Genomic DNA, 25,832 nt, shown 5'->3' on the forward strand with positions numbered 1-25,832 from the left:
AGCAGAACTTATTAGTGCAGGGAGTGGCATTTTTTTACGTACAAATCTAATCATCAAAAGCCGCACTTGGTTGTGAAAAATATTCTGAATGTAAGATCATTTGAAATCTATCATTCAACTATTCGATTACGTTAATGGAAGGTATAACTGCAATTGGACAAAATCTGTGCCGTTATGTAATCTGTTAATGGGAAGCCATCAACGCGCATAGATATTTCGAAGAAATTATTCAATATCAAGGGTAAATATTATCTGATGGGTATAACTTTGTGTTGAAGCATAATAAAAGAATGGCATCTCATAATCCTATTGAACTCATTTTGGATGTAGTCGGAAGATAAATTAGAGCTCTTAGCCCTATCCCAGATATTTTAACCGACTTGTTCGTTGTTCTTGCCTTTTTGTCAGTGGAGGTTCGTGGTTCAACTTTTTAGGTAATCAGCAATGTTTGTAAAAAATCTTGTCTTGTAGAAGTTTTTGTCAAATGTCCATTCATTTTATCGTCTTCCGTTCTGAAATGATGGACTCCTTTGCCACGCAAGAAAAATATTGATCACGAATATTCTGAGCAACTTGAAGACACTCAAGACTTCCAGTAACTTAACCATATAGAGAAATTGTATGCTTCAAGACTTATTTAGATTTCCATCTAATTCAGGTATCTTCTTTTTAAAAATTACGAGTATGTTTTGATATCTAGTTAGCCTAGACCAGTTCCATGCATGCATAAACAAAATATTGCGTTTCTGTGTCAGTCCCCGAAAATATCGATGCAGTTCATGTCATGACTTTATCAGACCGTCGAATTGGGCTAAAACGGATATCTGAAGCACTGGATATTTCATACGACCGCGTTCATCATATAGTTCACGTCAATTTGCACATGAGAAAAATTGCTGCAAAATGGATCCCTTATTGTATGAATGTTGACCAAAAGCGTGCAAGGGTAGAAGCATCGCGTTCGATCTGTGTTGGATTTGAAAACGATGTAGACTTCTTAAACCGAATTGTTACTATGGATAAGACTTGGGTACTTATTTATTGGTCGCTCGGTTGCAAACTTCACAACCCTGGACAAATAATGTATCATTTGACAGGATTAGATTGACAACTTCTTAATATACTTTCTAAATATTTAGATTCCTGTCTTATGTAAACAATTATGACAAGGAACGTCAATACGAGGATGTATTGATATCCCCAAATGTTTGAATGTTGACCAAAAGCGTGCAAGGGTAGAAGCATCGCGTTCGATCTGTGCTCGATTTGAAAAAACGATGTAGACTTCTTAAACCGAATTGTTACTATGGATGAGACTTGGGTACATTTCTACGATCCAGAAACAAAGCAACAATCGATGGAATGGCGACACTCTGGTTCTCCAAAACCTAAGAAGTTTCGTGTGTAAAAATCTGCTGGAACAGTTCGTGCTTCAGTTTTTTGGGATTTCCTTGGACTAATCATGATCGATTTTCTGAAAAAGGGTTGAGCAATAGCTGGAGATTAATATTCGACATTACTGACCACTCTACGGGAAAAAATTAAAGAGAAAAGAGGCGGAAAGCTATCTAAAAGTGTTTTATGTTTGCAGGACAATGCCCCTGCACACAAATCTCATGTTGCCATGCAAAAAATTCGTGATTTAGGGTTTGAATTACTAGAACACCTCCCTTATTCACCAGATTTAGCTCCGTCCAACTATAATCTCTCCCCTCAACTGAAAAAATGTTTAAAAGGTCGTAAATTTTCTTCCAGCGAGGAGGTGATAAAAGCTGTGGAGGTCTGGTTTGCAGACCAAGAAAAAACATTTTTTTTTGAAATATGTAGAGACGTTGCAGGTTCGCTGTAATAAATGTATCTAATTAAGAAGAGAATGTTGAGTAATAAAATATTTTGACATTGAAATTTTGTTTGGATATAAAAGGTGTAAACAATAAGATAAAAATTGAAGAAATATATACCTATTATTAGACTCATTTTCATAAACCCCCTGTATATTGAATCAAGAAGCAGAATTCAATTGAACCATAATATTGGATGAATCTAATAACGCATATTCCACGAAAGTATGAAGATAACTTTTGTAGTTTTTGTGTTTTTTCTATTTCCAAACTTAAGTACTAAAAATTACTGACCCTTATTTCGGTCTAAATTTTTTTTATAATAATGATTTTTTTGATAGTTGATGATAGTAGATAGTAGATGAAAGTTTTTTCTATAATAATATTTGGTAATGGTCTACTTTTTATTTTTAATTTTATCTTTTATTAGTATGCACATTTACAAAATCTCTTAGTATTAGTTAACTTCCTTACTATACAAAATCACACAAACTCTATTATAGTTTATTGTTTTTCAGATCAAATCGACCTAAAGCTATAGACAGGTATTAATCGTTGTGCTGGTCAATTAATAAAAAATGTTATGTTAGTTTAGATTATTGATAATAGAATTATTTAATTTTTTAGTTCTTTTTTTGAGAGCCCTGTAGTACTGCATAGAATACGCACTAGTCTCTTCTTGACGTAGAAAGTAAAAGAAGCGCCTGTTAGTTAAACGAGCTACTGATTTGGAATTTTTTCATTTCTTAATAATATTGAGCTTATTTGTAAATATTTTGTCTCCTTCCTCTAGTTCTTCATTTTCCAATTTAAGCAGCGCTGTTTGATGTTTCTTCACCTTTATTCATTAAAAATTTATTCCGTAAATCAAATACGACAAAATATTATACAAATTTAATTGTGATTATAAAACAATGAAATTGATAACAACAAACCTGTTTAAGTAATTATTAGTATAATAATAAACTTCCTACTCTATGATTTCTATTATTGTGGCTATAATATACAATTACACATAATATCTACCTCATTACTTTTTAAACAATAAAATGTTATATCATAATACATTTGGAGTAATATCTTGGATTTGTTTTGAAAAAAAAAATTAGTAAAAGTTGAATAAACGTAAAATATTTCACGCATGTAACGAAAATGATTTCAAAACTAGGTCGCACCAAAAAAAGAAACTAAAGCACATAGAAAACATTTGGATAGTAGTTATATGGTATTAAAAACAATTAAAATAACTTCGGGTATATACAAACCTTAGTTTTACGGTTTATCAGAATATATAACTTAGTGTGAAAATATACATTGCTGCTCAATAAATATTCTCGTTCGATGAAAAATACCTTTTCATGATTTGAAATAATTGTGAATAAATACGCTTTTATTACTTTATATTTTCATTCAATGGAAATCATTTCTCACACAGAAGAGATTTTTGAACAGTCAGAAGTCAGACAGAGGAAATATCATTTTTTACTGTACTACAAGTGTTTGTACATATAGAACATTACAATAATAATTTGTACTTAATATTTAGAAGTAAAATTCATTTTGCATATAAAAAAGGTGATGCTAAAACTTTATAGTGCAACGGACCTTCATATATTATTTCATTAATATGATTTATTAAGCTAATTATTGTTTTTACAAATTATTAACCTGATTAATATGTATTACATATTTACTTTGATTTATGTAGTAATGTTGTATCAGCTCTATTTCATTAAAATAAGAGAATTGCTGTCATTACCCATTAATAAATGAACCTTGGTCAAGGTGATAACAATTTATATTCAGTTTGACACGCATAGGTATAGAATTCAATAGAAGATATTCAATTGAGAGACTTTATCAAATGAAGACGTGTTAAATAACTTCTCCAAGAATCACAAAATATCAAGAACCTATCGTGGAAGCATCAGATTGCGGTCCTACCAGACGAGTTATTTTTTTAAAATTGAATGCTTTTCACTTAAGGCGAAGATTTGCATTCGGAATCATTGTTAATCAACTTTAAAACGTTCCAAAAAGTTGAATAAGTCGAAGTAGTGTGTATCTTTTCCGGTGTTAACGACTAACACTACTTTCAAATTACAAATATTTTATTAAAATGTTCAAAAAGTGCCGTGAAGTGTTAGTTTTTGATGCAATTATAAAATTGTTTTATCAAAATAATGAGCTGTGAACGCTTTCTTTAATATGTCAATTCGTTTCTCCGATGAACTGTCACACTTTTATTTCTTGATATTCGTTCAAGAAAATCCGTTTTGTGTCTGATTAAAAAGGGTGTAGTATTATTATTAGTAATGGAGAGTAATAATGAAGAAAGTTTAAACTGCACACCAAAAGATGTTGTTGAATCGGCAATTGCAGCAACTATGAATCTTAATCGTCGATTTACTGTTATTGGTGAAATATCTGTCAATAAATTATACTTGGTAAATAAGATATATAAAAATCAACGACCCACAAATGTCAAAGCAGATCATTTCTTTTTGCAGTATAGAAATGGAAAATGCAAAACCAAGTTGTAGGTATCAATACCTGTTCAAAAATTCATACATATTTGAATGTACCTACTCTAAAAACTACACTGGGTATACATTTCGGAGTGGAGTGGATTCCGGTAGTGATATAATTCAACTAAAGAAGCACGGTGGGTGGAAATCCAACACAGTTGCGGAGGGTTACGTAAACAACTCAATAAAAATCAAAATGGATTCCGCAGTGAAAATTCGAACGGGAACAACTAGTTCGACTTCAAGCAACATTGTAAATGTTCACGATCCTACCAAGAATCCAATAAGTACTAATACAACTTGCCAATTCAAGTACAAATAGTTCTTCTTCACTTCACTTCTTCACTTCTAATTAATAATGCTCACAGTTGTACTTTTAATTTTACTATTACAAAATAAAAATTGATAAAAGTTTTGTCGAATCTTTTTAAGTCTACGGGCGTAGAAAAATTTTTGTATGAAACTCGTGAGTAACTTTTTTCATTGGTAGGAATTACCGCAATAACTATTTGCACATCCATTATGAATAGAATTACAAATTAATTTAAAAAAACATTTCCCTGGATCCATGAGAAGAAAAAATTGAAAAAGAGTACAGTACTTAAATTTCACTTAAATGGGCATGACAGAATTGCCGTTACTGGGCTGCAGAGAACCCACGTGCAAAACATCAAAAGTCTCTGCATTCGCTGAAAGTAATCATTTGGGCGGCTATATCAGCGCACGGAATTATCGGACTCTATTTCTTTCAAAATCAACAGGGGCTATCTGTCACTGTAAATTCTGAACGATACATAGCTATGTTAGGGATTTTTTCTTTCCGCAACTGCAAAAATTTGAAGCCTATAATCGTACGACATGGTTTCAACAAGATGGCGCGACATATCATACTTGTTGTTGCTGGGAAACTGATATTTCCCCGAGGTGACTTTGCATGGCCGCCTAGAAGTCCGGACGTAACACCACTAGATTTTTTATATGAAGATACCTGAAAAGTACAGTATTCTTCAATAACCCAGCCACGCTTCATTAGCTGAAGTCCAACATCCGAGAAGAAATAGCAGCTATTCGCGCAACGTGACAGCGAATTTTTACCAATTTGAGATCTAGATTCGAGGTATGTTTGCAGCGCGATGGTGCACACCTGAAATATGTTCTTTTCAAGAAATGAATTTCCCAGATGTATATTTCAAAAAAATAAGTGTATGAATTATATTTAGCTTTTTTATTATTATTTTTTTAAATACTCAAAACTCTCTGGCCCACTCTGTATTTAAATAAAAGTGAAAGAATAATATCTAAATCTAAAAATCACAAATTTTTCTCATTGGTTTTCAGTTGTGACGTGATAGGTTTAATAAAAAACATTGAGCAGTTGTCTCTTTGATGATCACGAGGTTATCGTTGCCAGTAACGTAGCGTGCTCTGTTATAATACAGTTTTCATTTGTTAGTTACGTACAAATAAAACATTTTTCTTTATATAAGAATAAAGCACGTATAAAAATAAATGCATTATGAACTTAATTACTATGAAATATTAAAATAAGTTGAATGTGAATCTTAATTACAGTAAAATGATCCTAGCAACAAAAATAATTATATCTCGCAGGATCTTCAAAATAACTAACACTCTCAAACCATTTTTGTTGTACATTGGAATTTTTTGGCATCATAAAAAAACTTTAACAGGTGATTTAGTCGTGGTATTTTTAAATCCTGGCAAAAAACACGATTTATATACCATTTTTATCATTTTAGAATAACCGAGATAATAACTGTCGTATTTACTTTGTATCATATGTTCAGTGTTTATTTTACACTCTATGACGTCACGCAATATGGCGGCCTTAGTTGAATGTTTAAACTACCTACAAAATGTTCGAATTTTGTCTATAATCTCCGGTTTTATAGTCAAAAGTAAATCGTATACTTTTTTTTCGGTACAAATCGCGTGTATGGTATCTAGATGAACTTTGATATCATTATACTATACATCCTGTAAACCAAAGGTAAAGTGCTTAGAAAACAAGTAGTACACTATTCACATGTCCTTTTATCCTTCGTTTTCATAGTCTAGAATGTTCTTTTACGGCAATTGAGTAAATAGTGAAAGGTATTTGAATTTAATGAAGTGGGTGCACCACTTGCATATAAAATAAAGTATCCAATGACAATGTTGCTTTAATTTTTTGTGCTTTCAGTATGATAGTAGAGTAAAACATATATTACAGACTGGTCGTAAAATTCACAGCGGTATCTAGTAAAAACCCACGATTGAACTAGAATTCGGTCAGTATTGTAGCATAAAACGATTTCCATCTGAATTTTAATGGTTATGTTTTCGTTTCTTACCATTGAATTAATTTCTAAATGGAAACATTTCCCATGGAAATTATAATTTGGAGTTTGTAATAGATAAATTGATTAGAAATATAATGAAATTATTGTTTTATTTTCTAATATTTTTCCAAACCATAAGTTTAATGACTACTAGTCACTTGAAATAACTGATTATTTTTATGCATAGTTTAACAGATTTTTTCGCCAACAGCATTCAAATATTAGAGGTATTTAAATTATAATGATGACAATGAACTAATATCAACTAATTGATTAATATTATTTGGAGTTTCAGTTATAATTATAAAACTTATGATGAAATCGGGCGATAGCGAGATATTTTTTATTAACGAGTCACGTTAGGCGCAATAGGTACTTGTTGTTGTCTACTTGCGCAGATCAGGAAGGTTTTTTTCGTTCTAATGTGTCACACTCCAACAAACTGTAGAAAATATCTGTATTAAACTAGTTTTCTGTAATTAGACAGATATTTCCGGTTAGAATTGTACCTTCACCAACATGTCTTCCTCTGACGATCATTGCTGGTGAGGGTACGTGCTGGGGCTAATCTACTGTCGGCTATTCTGGGTAAACTGTTCAAAGCCGCACTCGATGTCAATAACTCTAGGTATAATGGGCTTATTCGCTTAAAATGTGATATATGTTAGGCTATCCCAGCTAATATAGGTTTGTTCCAGCAGTGTGCTAGGATCTATGGCGCAGTACGTGTGACTTGACTATAATTTATTAAGATCACGTAATTAAGAATTGCTGCTGGAACACCACCTTTAACATAGATAGGAAAAATCAAAACTACCGACTAAATAGTCCGTCCCCATCTTATAAATATTTTACAACCTGACAAAGCATGTTCCACGATCTAAAATAGGTGTTGACATGTTCCATATGTTCCAAAATTGATTCAAAACATGTTTGCTCGTATCGAACTACTACTGAACAAGTTCAATTTGTGGATGGAACGTAAAACTTTTTGTTTATTATTTTAAGTTGATCATGATCAAGTAGTTACAGAGAATCTGCTGGAAAAAACTTTATATTTATATGAAATAACAAGCTTTGAAGTCGACTAAATTACGCCCAAACAACAATCCGTTATGATATTTCTCATATTCCCCGTTATGAGTTGTGAAATAACCGATAAATTAATATTCAATAATTATCAGTAATACATAACCGCTTGATTAATAATGTTCAACTTGCTGATGTTCCGCTCAAATAGTGTGATAATTAAAAAAATTAGAAAATTTTTTATTGTACTATTGGGGCTAGAAAATCTTATCCCAAGTTATGCCACGTAAATTGTTTCCATTGCGGTAACTTTGTCAGTTTTTGAGTTATCATCCGAAAAGTGAAGACTGAAGTTAGAATTAGTTTCCAACGCTTTTTGATCGATAGTTTGTTTTTTTGTCTTATGACACTATTTGAGCGGAGGTGCGTAAAGTAAGATGTATACCCACTTCTCAAATCTATTGAAACCGATGATAAATCATGTCATATACTAGTATTTTTATTATTTATTTATTTATTTTAAGCGATTCATTGAAATTGCTTCCAATCAGGTAATTCGTTTGATTAACGAATGGACTATAGTCAAAAAAGGTGATAGACGTGCTAGAAAAGCCAAAAAATCAGTAATCAGGGGTAAAGTAATCAGAATATAGTACGTTATAAATAAGTAATAAATATTTATTGCCCTAGGAAAAATAAATAGAGTCGTAACGAAGTCATTTGTATGTGTGTTGTTGCTGGTATATAATAAACATTACATCTTATTAGTTTGGAATTACTAGATCTAGGTAAAAGTAATTTTTTATTCTACAAATAGAATTTCCGCAACCAATATTTAAACGATTTCATAATAAATGTGTCATTATAATTTACTTATTGGTAACTAGTGCAGTTTATTAACGTTATTTTCAAAATAGAGAGAGAGATTTTATAGTTGAAAAATTTGTAGACAAAAGCTTGTGAAAACTAAAAACAAACATCAAAATAACTGAAAAAACTTACAAATAAAACAAAATTTCAATATACAGAAGAAAACCATAATAAGTAACAAAATTATAGGTAATAGTAACAGGTAATGATTAGTATAAGTCCATAGCAAAAATTAAACCAGTATGTAGCATACCCGGAATTAAATATTATTTTTACAAAACAGTACTCCTTAACAGAGTTTCCAGTAAATATGCCCTAAAATTATTAGGGAGTGCGAGAAAAGATGACATCGATTTGATTTCAATTGGCAAGTGATTGTGCATTTTTTTAGCAATGTAAAATGTTGAGCCCTCAACTAATTCTAAACATGGAGTAAGTAGGTTAAGATCGTGTTCCGTGCTCCTTCCTAAGTGGATAGCAGTGCTACCACCTTTTTGAAATTGGAGAAGCATGAGTAGTCCCTCTTTTGTAGTTTGAAGATTCGCTTAAATTGAGTCGCACCCCACGTACCCCAGAAGGGAAGGGTATATAGGAGATGCGACTAAATAAGGGCGTAATAAACTTGTTAGGAGGTGGATAAGTTCAGTTCGTTGGAAACTTATCTCAGCGCACAAAAAGAGGAGCTTAATTTTTTGAATAAAGCGGCAATATGTAATTCCCATTTTAAGGAATTATTCATAACTAGCCCTTAAGAATTTTATAGATTCAACGACGTCAATGGTGGTGTTATTTAATAAAAAAGACTGGAATGTATTTTCATATGATAAAACTCTAGTTTTAGACACGTTTAGACACAGGAGATTAGAATCGCACCATGATTTAAGAGTGATTAGGTCACTAGATATGGTCCTATGAGATCCTTGAGATCAAGGTTGCTCCAAGAGTAACTAGTGTCGTCTGCAAATAGACATATTTTATTTATAAATAGAAGAAACAAAATAGGGCTTAGCACTGAGCCTTGGGACACTCCACATTCTATTGACTTGCAAGAAGACATCGTTGTATCAACTCTTACAATCTGACTTCTGTTGGTAAGGTATGACTCAAACCATGCTAGAGGTGTTTACTTGAAACCGTAGTACTGCAATTTGTTAATTTAAATATTATGATCAACACAATCGACAGCCTTAGAAAAATCAGAAAAAGTTGTTGCCGTGGAATGATGGCTGTTTAGGCTGAAGTGGACATTATTTATGAGGGAGAATATGTGCATGTGCATTTGTTATTTAAAAACCCAAATTGATGGGTAGTTAGTATTTTATACTTGAACATAGGATAAAAGGATAAAAGTCTCTTTTTGACCAATCTTTCTATGATCTTAGATAACGTGGAAAGTGCAATTGGGCGATAATTCGATGCTTGAATTTTATCTCCTTTATGCAGATGTATCGATTGTAATAATTTATATTTGTTTTAATAGAAATATCAGTATATAATTTTATGTACGTTTTTTAATCAGATCGAATATACGGTGTATTGAAACTATACGACCAAGAAAATGTAGCAATCAGGTCAAACAGAATACCATTCAGTAACATACCATGAAGTTTGGAAATTACAACAAAGTATGCTAGTTTTGTAAATAGAATCGGCTATTGTTTTAAATTTTACTTTGTGAAATTTTTTCAATAAAAAACGAAGGATATTTCAGTTACATCCGCACTACGTCAGAGATGGATGGGTAGTTTGGGAAAAAACGAAAATTTCCAGGTCGATGTATAAATTCCATATGGTACGAGCGAGTGAGCTCATTTAGATAGCGATACATTACATGCATTTATAAGCAAAACAAATTAAGAAGCGTATCTACAAACAAGATAAACAGGATCTCGTGATCCTTATATGGGCAGCTATTTATTGGTCGCTCGGTTGCAAACTTCACAACCCTGGACAAATAATGTATCATTTGACAGGATTAGATTGACAACTTCTTAATATACTTTCTAAATATTTAGATTCCTGTCTTATGTAAACAATTATGACAAGGAACGTCAATACGAGGATGTATTGATATCCCCAAATGTTTGAATGTTGACCAAAAGCGTGCAAGGGTAGAAGCATCGCGTTCGATCTGTGCTCGATTTGAAAAAACGATGTAGACTTCTTAAACCGAATTGTTACTATGGATGAGACTTGGGTACATTTCTACGATCCAGAAACAAAGCAACAATCGATGGAATGGCGACACTCTGGTTCTCCAAAACCTAAGAAGTTTCGTGTGTAAAAATCTGCTGGAACAGTTCGTGCTTCAGTTTTTTGGGATTTCCTTGGACTAATCATGATCGATTTTCTGAAAAAGGGTTGAGCAATAGCTGGAGATTAATATTCGACATTACTGACCACTCTACGGGAAAAAATTAAAGAGAAAAGAGGCGGAACGCTATCTAAAGGTGTTTTATGTTTGCAGGACAATGCCCCTGCACACAAATCTCATGTTGCCATGCAAAAAATTCGTGATTTAGGGTATGAATTACTAGAACACCTCCCTTATTCACCAGATTTGGCTCCGTCCGACTATAATCTCTTTCCTCAACTGAAAAAAAGTTTAAAAGGTCAGAAATTTCCTTCCAATTAGGAGGTAATAAAAGATGTGGAGGTCTGGTTTGCAGCGCAATAAGAACCATTTTTTTTTGAAATGTCTAGAGACGTTGCAGGTTCGCTGTAATAAATGTATCTAATTTAGAGAAGAATATGTTGAGTAATAAAATATTTCGACATTGAAATTGTGTTTAGTTCTATAGTAGGCTAAGAATTTGTCAATACATCCTCTTATATTATATTACCCCTTTTATTTTTTGGTGTTTTAGATGTAAGACTAATGAATTGTTAAATTCGATATTTTATAAATACAGACAGTGAAGTAAAAGAAGTGGAGCATGTTCAAAAATATTTTAGCCAAAATAAATAGAAAGCCTAAGCTACATGAGATATAGGATGAAAATTCCTAGTGAATTTGGATTTATTTTATTAAATGTAGTTTTTTCGAATAGAAATATCACAATTACAATTATTGTATAGTAGTTCTATTCTTACTTGAAGGAGTAAAAAATAACAAGGGTTTCCATTATCATCCCGTTGTTAAAATAACTAACTTCTATTATAATAGACGAAAATATTATGAAAGAATTTTAATTTTTGACTATGTAGATTATTTTTAACATAATCAGCCGATGTTTTTGATCCTAATTTTTCTAGAAGCACGTGTTCTTTAGTGATACTTTGGTTTCTTAGCTGGGTTACTGAGAATATGTCAACTAATAATATTCACTACCTTTGTCCAGCGAATAGGAATTAAAAACACTTCTAAAAATATCGCTGCGGTATGTCAGTTTTGCAGTCGAATTTTTACACTGTTTATAATTTTGATAAAAGCCGGAACATTGAAGACCTATTAAAATCAAATAGACCTTATAATCCAGAACATTTATTCCAAAAAATGAAATTAAAAAGGTTCAAGAACTGAGAAACCGAAGAATTTCACTAAAATTTTTAATGTATAGTTTAGAAATTATGCTTAGACATAAGCTCTTATTTTGGAAACTCAAAGCAAAGTTTCTGATAATAATTTATTCGAACTTCTTATATTATTTTATATATTATATAATTTCCGAATATATTTCCTCTAGTTCTCCAGTTCCTTTGTGTATTTAGTAGAATATTTGTTGAAAAACTACCTATATACATATTTTATTTCAACTTCATTTGTGGCGCTAAAAACTTAAGGATCCAAAACTTGTTTTTATTATAAGAAAAACTGGATTCCAAATGGCCGTTTGTGAGTAATATAGTAAATCAATAATTTATAATAGGTTTACAGTACAATCTGTATCTGTTTTAGAAGTAATGCCTGATTGGATTAATTTCGAAATTAGTTGGCTTGGTGTTTTTGTTATCATAGTATTAATTTAAATATTATCCCTATGAGTTATAATATTTATAAAAAGAAGTGAGTAGTATTTAAACGTTTAATTAGAATGGGAAAGTTTAATAAAAATTCTTCAAAAATGAACGATTGATGATATTACTAAAATCCATACGAATTTAGTGAACTTTAACCTTTGTGTATAACACTAGAATAGACGGAAATTAACCCTGGGGTCTCGTGGACCACAATATAATTTTCTTTTTTGTGTTCATAAGGTTTTAAAAATGCTTATTAAGGTATATTCAAACAGGCTGAAATCATTTTTGATCAGTAACATATATTGTTAGAGAATTTCTGAAAAAGTTTAATATTTTGATTTGAAATACATCGATTAATTAATCCCGATTTAATTTTGAGATTTTTTAAACGGGATTAAAACTAATTATATATATTTTAGAAGTGGAAATCCTTTAAATATTTGTAAACAGGAAGGTATTTAAGGGTTTTCTTACAAAACATTCTCAAAAATGTAAATCTTACTCTAAAAATTACCAAATATCTGATATACCATTGACTCTGGCAATGAAAAAATATGTATAAAATGAAAATTAGTGAAATCTGTAACAAAAATTTTTATGTACATGCTCTACACTACATTTATTTCATAAATATTATAGGAATTGAATTGCAAAACACGTGACAGTAAATTTTTTGAATTTATAACAGAAAAATTGCTTTCAGGTGGTTTATGTTCTTCTCTATTCAGTATATTCGCATTCCCTTGAACAAATTTCCTCACACATTGTAGCATTACTAATGAACAGTACAGCTTTATTTTTTCATCCTTTGCTCGAGGACAGAAAGACCAACGCCGTTTCTTTGGAGGCTTGTCGCCTTTGCTCAGCTGGCCAGAGATCTGCAGTATTTCTCTGATTACCAGTTTGATTCCTCTTTTCTTCATATTATTGTCATTTTTCATATTTATTCTGTCTGTTTGCGTTGTTTTGATATATTTTTTTAACAATCTCTATTCATTTTGTATTTTCGAAAATTGGTGTAAATTGTAAGTCAACAAAAAAGAATTTTTCTTTCAGATACATGATACACAATAACCTTTTGGTTTCAGATTAATATGGCGTTGAATACTCACACCTATATATTCATTTTACAAGCTACTGTGAATTTGGTGATTGCTGTTCATCCTTCATACAATATTTTCTTTCAGCGGCCGGGAAATAGAGTTCAAAATATACCTGGAGTGATCGGGTAAGTTTTAAAAAATATTAAAATCAGTTAGTTTACGTATGTCAAAAATTTTTCAGGAGATTGAATTACATACACCTTTAATCAAATTCAACGTTGATATCGTATAAAAAAAACACTAAACGTTATGTTGAACGAAGTGACTACTTTTACTTTTAAGTCGTGGCTTAAATATTCTCATTATTTAAATAACTTGCAGTATATTTTTGGATATGTTTAATAGTTTCTTTCTTGTGGAGGATTGAGGTAGAAGATGCCAGATAGATTATGAGCGTTTTAGTAGTGGGAATGTGCCAAAAATTAACACCAAAGAGTACTAGTTTTAATATATTCCAAGCTATCGATTGATTATGTATTCATCGTCTGCGAAATGATTATCTAAGATTTGCGGCGGTTTTAAAAAGTGTTATTTTTTGTAACAAACATAGATTTCATAGTTTTCAAAAATTAATATTCAAATTTACATATATTTGACATAAATTAAAGCCGCTTCATTAATATCCATCCCAGTCACCACCGGCTTTGGAGACAAAAGAATATATGGAAGTGCTTTCTTGTATATTCGTGTATATACTCTTCCCACGTTTTTAATTAAATATCATTAAACAGTGGAAAGTGATTTTTCATTTCCTACTAATAAGTTACATCATTTGTTTTAACTAACTTTTTCTCGGCAACAAAACAAGTTTCGTTGAAAAATTTTTAGTCAGAAAACCTATTAGTAAAATTGCTCTATATTTAAATATTGAAAAATAATATATGTTCTATTTGTTAAAAACTGTTAAAAGATACCTGGCATGTCATGCAATAAGCTTGAGAAGCAAATTTAAACTGAGAAGTATCATAAATATTTATAAATTTGAGTAACTATATACAAAAACTAGAAAAAAAGTACAAAAATAACAATAAATTTTGCCGTTAAATTTGAATAAATACGTCTGAATATGCAGGGCACTATAAATATACGAAAAAATCTACAATATAAATACGTAAAATAAGCACCTTCATTTAATCATGATGCAGCAGTTTTTGGACAATAACGTCTGGCCAAACGTAAACAAAGAAGCGAGTTTTTTTCATATTAATGTAACCATTCAACCATCCAAGTGAATATTCTCGTCTAAGAACTATACATTATTCAAGAAATCTGGGTCCTCGTACAGCATAGCCAAAAATTGTCTAAAATACATAACCCTCTCAATCGTTCAAACGGTGTCCAACTTACATTCGGTACAGAAACCCAAGTACGTCTCTGAACAAAAGCTTAATCGACTATTCCTGTTATCCAGCTTCAGTTACGTTGAAGGAAGACTTTAGTTTTGTGGACGACATGGTTTTCATCTGTTCTTACAGTTAATGGTATAACAGATCTGCCAGTCCGTTCCCGATACCTATTTTTACAAGTTACTAACTTTAAATTTGGTTCACCTTGCACCCAATTTTTGTAGGAGCGAAAATAATCCTCAACAAAAAACACTTTTTCCTCAATTGTAAGACTCATCATCCAACAGTGGTCCCCAATTGGGTATTGTATGTTAAGGGGTATAAATTTGAAGTTATTCTCCAAATAATTTCGAAAAAAATTGGATCGTGTAAAAGAACCGATTGCAAATGAAAAAATGTAGAGCATAGTATATCACATAATCAGAAAATGTTAAAATGTTAGTCTGAATGTTGCTAATATCCAATTTTGGTTTCGTTAGTTTACTTTTCCAATTGTCACCACTCTATTTCGGTGATCAATTTGCGTGGGAATTATCTTTATCTCAATTATTAATGTGTATCAATATATACCCTGTACCTAGGACAACTTCATAAAAAATGGGATTACAAGAAGATATTAGGAAATCATAGTTCTGAAACAGTTGCAGTGATTTCTGTTTAATTCTACCAATTGGTTCCTAAGAGCCTTTTCATTGAGCACAAACGAGCCAAGAAGAATTAATGGTATGCTAACTATACACTGTCCAGTGAATTACTATCTGAACAACATCGAAAAAACTACCAGCAGCCCTCGTTGTTTCTGCAAAGAACCAAAGGCAACAGCTGAACACCTCCTCTCTGAATTCGAGGCTGTCCGTAGATAAAGGCTACGATTGTTACATTCAACCTCATTTAAGCCAGAATAGGTAAACCACATGCCCTTACACAGGTAGCTCACGTTGCAAAGTTGGCTAGTAAACAGTCCTGGGTACCAAATAGATCAAAAGGTCAAAATGTTAGCGAGGTAGATTCTCGGCATGTACCTAACTCATGTACCTCCAATTTGATTCTTTATGATACCTTCATAAATGGATATTTATTTTAGAGGCGACAGCTTTTTTAGAAGTTTCTCACCTTCTGGATCTCCATTCCAACCAACTATAGATCCTTCTACTCTAGGATGTGGAACCCCACCAGCTGATTGTCCTAACACAAGGTATAGATCTTTTGATGGTTCCTGTAACAATTTAATTAATCCGGTTTGGGGAACTCCGAATACTCCTTATACCAGGTTGCTGCCGCATAACTATGGAGATGGTGAGTAATTTTTACTTAGTTCTCGATCAGTCTTTGTGAATTTTACTTTTTATTATTTCTTGCAAAGTTTGGAGAAGTGGGATCATTTTTTCCGTGCGTTTTACACCCGGTTACTATTTTTTTCACTTTCTTATTATGTCAACTATTTCGTTTTTTTTTAGAAAATTTGAAAAAAGAAGATACCAGTTAAGATATAATTAAGATGTATACACAAATTTTAAGATAATGTTATTCTAACAAGAAACTTTTTCGTGTGTTTCAAACTATATATTAACTACATATTTGTTTCATAATATCTTATGCAAAGTAGCGGATAATCCATATAATTAGATCAATATGTAGAAACACTGATATAGTTATATTTCAATGTCTTTTATTAACTATTAATTTTCATTGGGATGATAAAGAATGTATGCGCAATTTAAATTCATAGTTAATTTAATCTAATAGTTGTATAAAACTAAACAATTAACTATAAACATAAACGTTACTTATCGAAAATATAATTGTTTTATTAATGAGTGATGAATTTTTTGCATTCTCGATTTGAAGGTATGTGATCGGATAAAGGTCGTTCAAACATTGAAAATGTGTGATAAGATAATATGTAGTTTCTCTAAACTGTTCTTCTTTTCTTCTTCTTTTAGTACCGTGTTGGCGACCATCATTTGATAGACTTCTCTATTTTGCGCCGCTTTAATTATATTCGAAGCTTCTGGTACTTGGAATCATTCACGTTGGTTTTTCATCCTGGATTTTTTCTTTCTACCTAACCCTCTCCTACCTGCTATCTTGCCTTTCACGATAAGCTGTAGCAAACCGTATTTTTCATTCCTATATATGGCCTAGGCAGGACGCTTTTCTTTTATTAATAGTTACAAGAAATTTTAAATCTTTAGCCATTCTTCACAGTACCTCCGTATTGGTTACTATATCATTCCAAGGTATTCTTAAAATGCGTCTGTACAGCCACATTTGAAAATTTTCTAATTTTTTCATTGTTGCTACTTTTAGTGTCCACCCTTCCACACCGTACCAATGCTCTCAGGCTGCGGTTGCTCAAGAGCTTTCTTATTTTAATGAAAATGGATCTTGCTATTTCAATTCTAATCTTAAACTCTAATCAGAGTTCCATTCATCATTTATTATATATCTCAAGTATTTCAAGCGATGTACTCTCTTAATGGGATCCGTTTCTATATACAGATCTACATTTTGAATTTTTCTCTTACTAATCAACATAAATTTGATCTTAAGACCAGTTTTGTCGCCTATTGTAGTTACTCTATTGAGAAGAATCTGTAGATCTTCGACGTTATCTGCCAATACGACAGTATCATCTGCATATCGTTGATTGTTGATTGGTACACCGTTAATTTTGTTACCCTTATCACATTCTTCCAGTGCCTCTATAACTATTTTCACTGAGTACAAGCTGAACAGCAACGGCGATAGAATGCAATCCTGCCTAATTCTCCTAGCAATGCTTATGTCCTGACTTTTAATTCCAATACAGATTTTTTATAATATACTTGGTGTCGAGGCCTGAACGATATAATACTTCTATAAGTTTGTCGTGGTTGATAGTGTCAAATGCTTTCGCGTATTCGATAAAGCAAGCATAAACATCTTTTTGTTGATCTAGGCATTTTTTAATCAAGATCTGCATCGCACCAATTACAATCTTTCACAACTAGAGATCTTGCTATCATTTGAACCTGGTCTGACTCTAACAGAACATGTCTATTATAATTAATTTTCAGGAATAAGTAATCCGTCTACAGCCAAAAGCGGAAATGACTTACCTTTATCGAGATTAGTTAGTTTGGCTTTATATCCAGACGTTCCTGTTGAAGATCCATTGTTCACTTTGAATACTATGCAGTATGGTCAAATTATCACCCATGACATGAGTATGATTCTTGGAAGTACCCAAGCACGTAAGTTACAAAGTTTATGAAAAATATTTCATCAGTTACCAAAGCCATAGATAAAACTAATCACGTTTTCTTTCAAACGAATATGAAAAGTTACTTCTTAATATATCAATAACAAAGTATTTTCAATTCATGTTACTGATACATTTTGACCTATTAAAGAGCCCCACAGTACAAGATGCTGTTCAAGTGATGGACAGTTGTTGGAATTAGCCAATATTCCGGAACACTGCTATCCAATTGTGCTACCCGATAATGATCTACAGCATTCTAAAACCAATACCAGATGCCTTAACTTTGTAAGAACTATCACTAACCGTGATCGTAATTGTGTAGGAGGAAATCAACCAGCAGAACAAGTAAGTATTTACAAGTATTATTAAATCACATGGTGTAATATTACATCAGTAGAACTAAATTTCTTATAATTATTTAAATGAACTATAAAATATTGTTATTGAATATTATAATTTTGTTATTGCTAATAGTTGCGCTGTTCTCATTCACTCACCATTTATTAATAAGTTTTTTATGTTTTGAGAAACGGCGAAGAAATTTTTTGTTATTAAACGAAACCATGTCGATGAAATAGATGATAATTCACATCAATAATTTCATCATCAAAATTTATTTTTATTAGTATTCATTATAATTTTTCAGCCACGCATTATTGATTTGCGAAATATCAGGATGGGTATCTATGTACAGAGTGTATATAAAATAACCAAGATATAAACCTCGCAAATTTTGGTTCTAGATTCAACTATTTTTTAAAATAATATTAACAATTGAATGATGTTACCAGCAAAATGACAAAACTTCCATACCGATCTTGAAAACATTTTGGAGTAGGTTGGAAGTAATAATGCAGCAACGACGCAAGCTGCTGTTTTTTACAAAGAAAGCTGGCACTGCAGCTCAGGATTTGGTTTTGTCCTAGCTTATTCATGTAGCCGAATTTACTAAGACAGCTTTACAAAAACTTGAAGCCCCCTTTAAGACCAAAATCTATATACTTCGCAACAGCTAGCTTCTAATCCTCTTCAAAGCCCAGATTCGTCTCTCTTTGGAGATGCTCCCAATCATACTGAGCTGTTTACCTTAGTCCCATCTAGAGCAGGATTTGCAAGACTTACTTAACAGGTAGACGTGGCGCATGAACACCGTATTTGCCTACAGATGCCTAGAACGTCACTTTTTTTGGACTCCTTTCTTTGGAGAAGTGCAAGCCTGTGGAATCAGCTACCAGAACAGTCTTTCCCGAATACTAGAACCTACAGAAGCTCAAGATTAATATCCACAGTTTACCCTGTTGTGCTTGTTGATTACATAAAAAAAGAAATACCTCCATTTCTGGAATTGCGGATTTTAATTACTGAGTCCAAAATTCGTAGATGGAGAACGTAAAATTTGCTTTAAAAATCTATCATTCATAAAATAATAGAAAGAAAGTTGAATAAGAAAGAATTTCTTGAGCTGTTAAGAATATTCACATTGATCTCTACCATTACACCAATTTCAAATACACTGTATGGTCTTTCGAGTCGGATATGAACCAACGATTAATACATACGATAACCACGTATTCCATTCTTAATAACATATTCAACTGCTCCGTAAATTTTGTTAGGGTCTTCAATGATGGCGTTCTTCTTATGTTGCGTAATTAAACCGGTTTTTATATGGTTTTGAAGTTTGAGAATGGTAGTTTCTTTAATTCCTGTGATCTTGGTACATTTAGTAACCACCTTTGGTTCATTTATTCAAGTGTAAAAAATATCTCGTTACATTTCCAGTTAACTGCTGTGAATCATTATTTGGATCTATCGATCGTTTATGGGAATAATAATGAAGTTAGTCAACAAGTTAGAGAATTCCAAGGTGGTAGGCTGAGGGCCGATATCAGAAGAGGTCAGGAATGGCCTCCAAGATCATTAAACGCATCTGCAGTATGTACAACTAAGAATCCTTATGAAGCTTGTTATCTTGCGGGTAAGGGGAATTTACAATTTTGAAACCTAGATTAGATTATGAATAGTTATAAGAGATAAATGATAGAAAAATAATATGTGAAAACAATCTTCTCATATTCATAGAGCTGGATAACCAAGTGGAATTATTATAATGATCTGTCTTATATTCTATCATTTTATCGTATTTTTCCTCAGAAATTTACTCTTTGATTGTTTTTGTTGCATGTGATTTTTATTCCTACGGAATCTAGGATAGTTCAATTCCAATTTAAGTAGGTTTTACAAATTGATAAGGTATAAAATTTAGTTGTTGATAGATAGAACAAGGTACGCTATTTTTAGAACCAAAAAATTAATAGAAAGGTAGATAATATAACAAAAAGGGAAGGAAAAATAATTTTCCGGTGATCTGAGGACGAGAAGTGTAGAGGGTGAGTTTTTAGCGTTAAAAATTGTTTATCTAGATTTACCGTAAAACTACATTTTCTTAGAAAGAGAAAAAGTTGCATAGCAAAGCCATAGGTGATAAAACGATTTAGATTTTTTGTATTTAAACTTTTTTCACATAACCTCAAAATTTATGTGACCAAGCAAGTTTTTTATCACGTTATTTTGACTGGATTTTTATAAAGCACCTTAGTTATCAATCGAAATGTTCCGCGTCAACATAACGACTTTAAAAAACGTATTTTTTGTTTGTTGAAATCTCCTCTTTCTGATGGTGTGAAAAAAAATTTCATATATAATGAACAATGATTGTAAATTTTCTCAGAAAATGCTAAAAGAGGGAAAATAGCTCGAATCCGAAAGATTTGTTTTCAATGATTATATACAATTTTCGGCTATTATATTAAAATTTTACACTGTAATTAGTTATGTTTATAAATATAAAATGGAATCTCACATTTTTCCAGTAATTGAAGTGTAATAAGGTATCTAATCAAAGTGCCAAATAAACAGCTAAAAATTGTATATAATTATTAACAATTTAACTAATAGAGACTCCAACGAGTAAAAAGTCTACCAATTTAAAAAATTATATTTTGACGTGAGAATTTTCTATATACTGAGTCAAAATAAGATAAAAAAATAAATGTTTAAAAAAAATACAATATGTTTGGGACATGAAAAGGTAAGTTTTCACCGAATTTCACAAAAAGATAGAAATAAAATACCAAAAACTTGGTTATTTGAATTTTTCAAATATATATTTGAGGTTATATGAAAAAAAATGAATACAATAGATTTTTTAATACCTACAACTTTGCAGTTTAACTTTTTTCCAGAGGACGTGTAGCTTTGCTGCAAATTGAGATAAACCTTTTTTCCGTTAAAAACACACCCCTTTCACTTCTTGTCCCCAGATCGTCCGTAAATTATTTTTTCATCCGTTTTTGTTATATTCCCTTTGTTTTTCAATGGGTTTCATCATATTATATTCTTTCAGATGGATCAGATGATTTTTTGTATTTATAGACGTTTATTTAATTGTTTGATATACTTTAAGTGATTAATATTATCATACCAAAAAAGAGTAATGTCTATATCTGATGATTATTTAGGCGAGCGGGTCACCCCAAAAAGTCGCCTACCAAAAACCGACCAACCTCGTTCTAGTCGTTAAAAACCATTGATCTTTATATTTTCGAGGGTGCTGAATACGAATATGACATTTATTTTTTTCCAAAGTTGGGGGAACATGGTCAAAATCGAGTTTTAATTCGAAAATCTGGAAAAAATGATTTCGTGATTTTTGCCGTTTTACTCGCTGTATTTTTGCGAATAATGAATATTTTTTCATGAAATTTTTTTGGCATACCCTTGAACCAATCCAAAAAGTGAATAAATACATCCGAATCCCCCCAAAAATTTTCCGGCTGTATAGAAATTTCCCGAAAATTTTTTTATGCTCTCCCGACTTTGTGCATGCGATTGACAAAGTTGAGTGAGGAAATCTAAAATTTACTACTTCTGAATGCATGGTACTAAAATTTATGGTGTGAATAAGTTTTTGGGAAAGTCTCAGATCTTAATATGTAGAAGAAAAAAGATACAGCGATTTCAAGATGCGACTTTCGACTCCGCGTCGCGACGCCGCTCGAGTAGCGCATGCGGGAATTCTCTTATAGCGAATTATTTTATTTTTTTAACATACATGAAAGTTTATAATTTTCAATGTTGAATATTCATATAAAGTTTACTGAACGTATTTTAAATAACATTTATGCAATAAATTGAAATTAACATTAAAAACAAAATATAATTTTTAAATGATACATCTGTTGAAAAATATCTCGAAACATATTTCCAAATAAAAATTCGAGGCATGTCGCTAGAGGAAATTGTTTTCTATATATGTTATGATTTGTGTGTTCACTTGTTTTCTTACGACAATGCCAACAATCGGCTGAGTGGAAGTTTAGAAAGTGAATGAAAGGTAGAAATGTTTTTAAGTTTGAATACGTTATAAACTTGTCTACAACTTACTTGTTGTCATAAAGTTACCAATAATTCGAAAAGATATATTAAAATTTCAACTTGCAATGATGCGTGTGGTAAGTAAACTACTTTTTGCAGAAACTAACCTCTAAAAAATTTATAAACATTGGCATAGAAAGACTGTTGTGTTTTTATTTATTTATATATTTTTATTGCTGTATTCTTACAAATGTCTGTGATGGCAAATTGCTTCATTCAATTTCGGGGGAATAGCAAACATTGAAGAACGAAATGGAAAGCTCTCTCAAGCGGAGCTCGGACGCAAACGATGATGCGCCTCCGAAGAAAAAGATTGTCCGTTCGGAAACGTCACTGTCCTTTGATTGGTATACCAATTGTTTTTTCTGTGGGAAAGGAGCAAATCCGAAAAAAGGTATCATTTGTTTCCGCAGACAAAAGTAGTACAATTAAAACAACGACGCAGCAAAAATTACAAAAGATACTGTCGTTGAAAGTCGATTTAGGTTTGAATTTTGATTTGCACACAGTATCACATAAAGTGCTATCAAGATTATATTTCGGCAAAAGCACTCAATGCCTTCCAAAATAAATGGAGATGGGAGATTATGCTAGTTTAGCTCGCGAGACTTTTTCCTATTATGGAAAAAAATTGGATGACGGTCATTTGATTTTATTACCTAATATTTGTGATAAATTTCGCCAAAAAATTATCGAGAAAGGGCTGAAAAGTTACGAAGAAACTCTGAATATTCGTTCAACGTTCATCAAAGACAAACTGCGTGAAGTAGCAGGTGAAAAAATAAATTTTTATTCGCATACTGGCAAGCTAGACATTGTAGCTCCTTCCAAGTGGACTGTAGGATTGATTTTGCATAATTTTTTGGATGCTGAGAAAAATCACGCTGACACATACATTTCTCAAAGTACTGAACGTAATGAAATGAGTATTATTCATGGAGCGGTCGGCATCGTTCGAAAACGAATAAAAGAAATACCTAAATCAGTAGATTATCCTCTACCCGATGAAATATCGCAACAACATTCTTCACATTTCGTTCCAGATATCTTGAATAAATTAGTTTCGTGGCTAATTCATGATGAAACTTTTGCGAGAGCAGTTGAAATTCCCGTAACTCGCATCTTGAAATCGCTGTATCTTTTTTTCTTCTACATATTAAGATCTGAGACTTTCCCAAAAACTTATTCACATCATTAATTTTAGTATCATGCATTCAGAAGTAGTAAATTTTAAACTTCCTCACTCAACTTTGTCAATCGTATGCACAAAGTCGGGAGAGCCTAAAATAAATTTTCCGGAATTTTCTATACAGCCGGAAAATTTTTGGGGGAATTCGGATGTATTTATTTACTTTTTGGATTGGTTCAAGGGTATGCCAAAAAAATTTCATGAAAAAGTATTCATTATTCGCAAAAATACAGCGAGTAGAACAGCAAAAATTACGATTTAATTTTTTCTGGATTTTCGACTTAAAACTCGATTTTGATCATTGGTCGGTACATGAAAAAAATGGGGGTGATCCGCTCGCCTATTTGGTTTGTCTAACCTAACCTATATTCAAATTTTGAAATTGAATAAATTTATTTATCCACGACTGTTGTATAATGTAACAATTATACATCTGCTTGCTCGACTTTAATAAATCCTATTAATCACGGATGTGTTTAATGAATCCATTAATCACTGCTCTAAGATGTTCTTAATTTAGCTGTATTATATTACCAAAAAATTGTTTTTATGATTTTAACATGTAAAACACTATTGAATATTTCTAATTCTAATTTAGTTCGGTACACTTGAAAAAGTGAATTTTCTTAAACTAGATTCGAGCCCGGAACCTTCAGTTTTAGGGCATGGAGCATTAACATAGAAATATCAGCGACATTAACGTGTTCGTCGTATATTTGTTTATTAACTATGGTTTTTGAAACAATTTATCAATTGAAGTAACTTTTGAAACAATATAAATTTGACTCAAACCTGTCAATATTATTGAGTGCTCAGATATCTCAATGTTTCAATATATTATGTTAAGTTATGTTAAAAAAAACTACTAAATATGGATATAGAGAATGGAAGCGTCTTTTTTAACACAACCAGAAATTAGACAAGCTGCTGAAAATGCCTTATAATAATTGTTTAACTAGTAAATAGCTTTTTAAATAGATTTTTATTATACGATTGCCTAAAATATTTGTTAGAATATAATAATAGTGTCTCTAATAATGTAACAAAAAAGCTTCAACAAAAATATTTATTAGTCGTGGATAGAGTTTGAAGAGTTTTTATTCACTCATTCTAATCAATTTTCTAGGTGATGCTCGAGTTAATCAGAATCCTCAGCTAACTCTTCTTCAGATTATTCTTCTTAGAGAACACAATAGAATCGCTGGAATTTTAGCAAAATTGAACCCTCATTGGGATGATGAAACGATTTTCCAAGAAGCAAGAATAATCAACATAGCACAACATCAACAAATCTCATATTACGAATGGTTGCCTCTCTTCATTGGCTTACATAATTCTTTGAAAAACAAAATCATATATAAAACCAACACATTTGTAAATGATTATGAGCCCACTGTGAATCCCACCGTTTTAAATGAACACGCAACAGCAGCTTTTCGGTATTTCCATTCTCAAATTGCTGGACGCTTAGAGTAAGTATTAAATTTTCCCGTGATTAAATTGGTTTTTTAAAACTATACGAATATTAGGACGGGTCAATAAATACTTGATGTTTTTATTTGATAAAACACATGATTTTGGTTAGGTTAGGTTAGGTTAGGTTAGATTAGATTTACCAAAGTCGTCTGAATATGTATTTGTTTAGCTTGATTCCATCGTTTGAGTCAATTACATTCCGTAGCATCATTTTTAAATGTCTGGATATAAAAGTTAGTCTTCCAGGGATATATGCGACAAAGAAGAAAATGGAAGTTTAATTTCTACCATGGAAACTGCACTTTGCTCATTAACTTTTTTATCATTGTAATTGATAGCGTAGAATTCTCAATTTTTTTGTCATTTTCATAAGATACTCTGCATCAATTGCTGTGAAACATAAACTAAATGACGCAGCTCATAACAATAATCAAATGACAGATCCCAGAATCATTGCTGTC

General features: G+C 31.7%; 1 protein-coding gene across 4 annotated transcripts in view; it reads left to right on the plus strand.

The window, feature by feature from the left end:
- LOC130898171 (peroxidase) overlaps positions 1–25,832 on the plus strand; it is a 42,773-nt gene that overhangs the window by 9,216 nt on the left and 7,725 nt on the right. Inside the window, exons 1-7 of one of the 4 annotated variants that reach the window (XM_057807254.1) lie at positions 8,459–8,528; positions 13,662–13,801; positions 16,107–16,318; positions 18,082–18,258; positions 18,418–18,614; positions 20,052–20,247; positions 25,022–25,367. In XM_057807254.1, the coding sequence (XP_057663237.1) occupies positions 13,668–13,801; positions 16,107–16,318; positions 18,082–18,258; positions 18,418–18,614; positions 20,052–20,247; positions 25,022–25,367 (1,262 nt within the window). In that variant the 5' untranslated portion in view covers positions 8,459–8,528; positions 13,662–13,667. Of the gene's footprint in view, positions 1–8,458; positions 8,529–12,462; positions 12,832–13,661; positions 13,802–16,106; positions 16,319–18,081; positions 18,259–18,417; positions 18,615–20,051; positions 20,248–25,021; positions 25,368–25,832 lie in introns of those variants that run through there. The other 3 variants (XM_057807253.1, XM_057807252.1, XM_057807255.1) reach the window with 3 other exon arrangements.

Source organism: Diorhabda carinulata, chromosome 9 (genome assembly GCF_026250575.1).
Source record: "Diorhabda carinulata isolate Delta chromosome 9, icDioCari1.1, whole genome shotgun sequence".
Lineage (NCBI taxonomy): Eukaryota > Metazoa > Arthropoda > Insecta > Coleoptera > Chrysomelidae > Diorhabda > Diorhabda carinulata.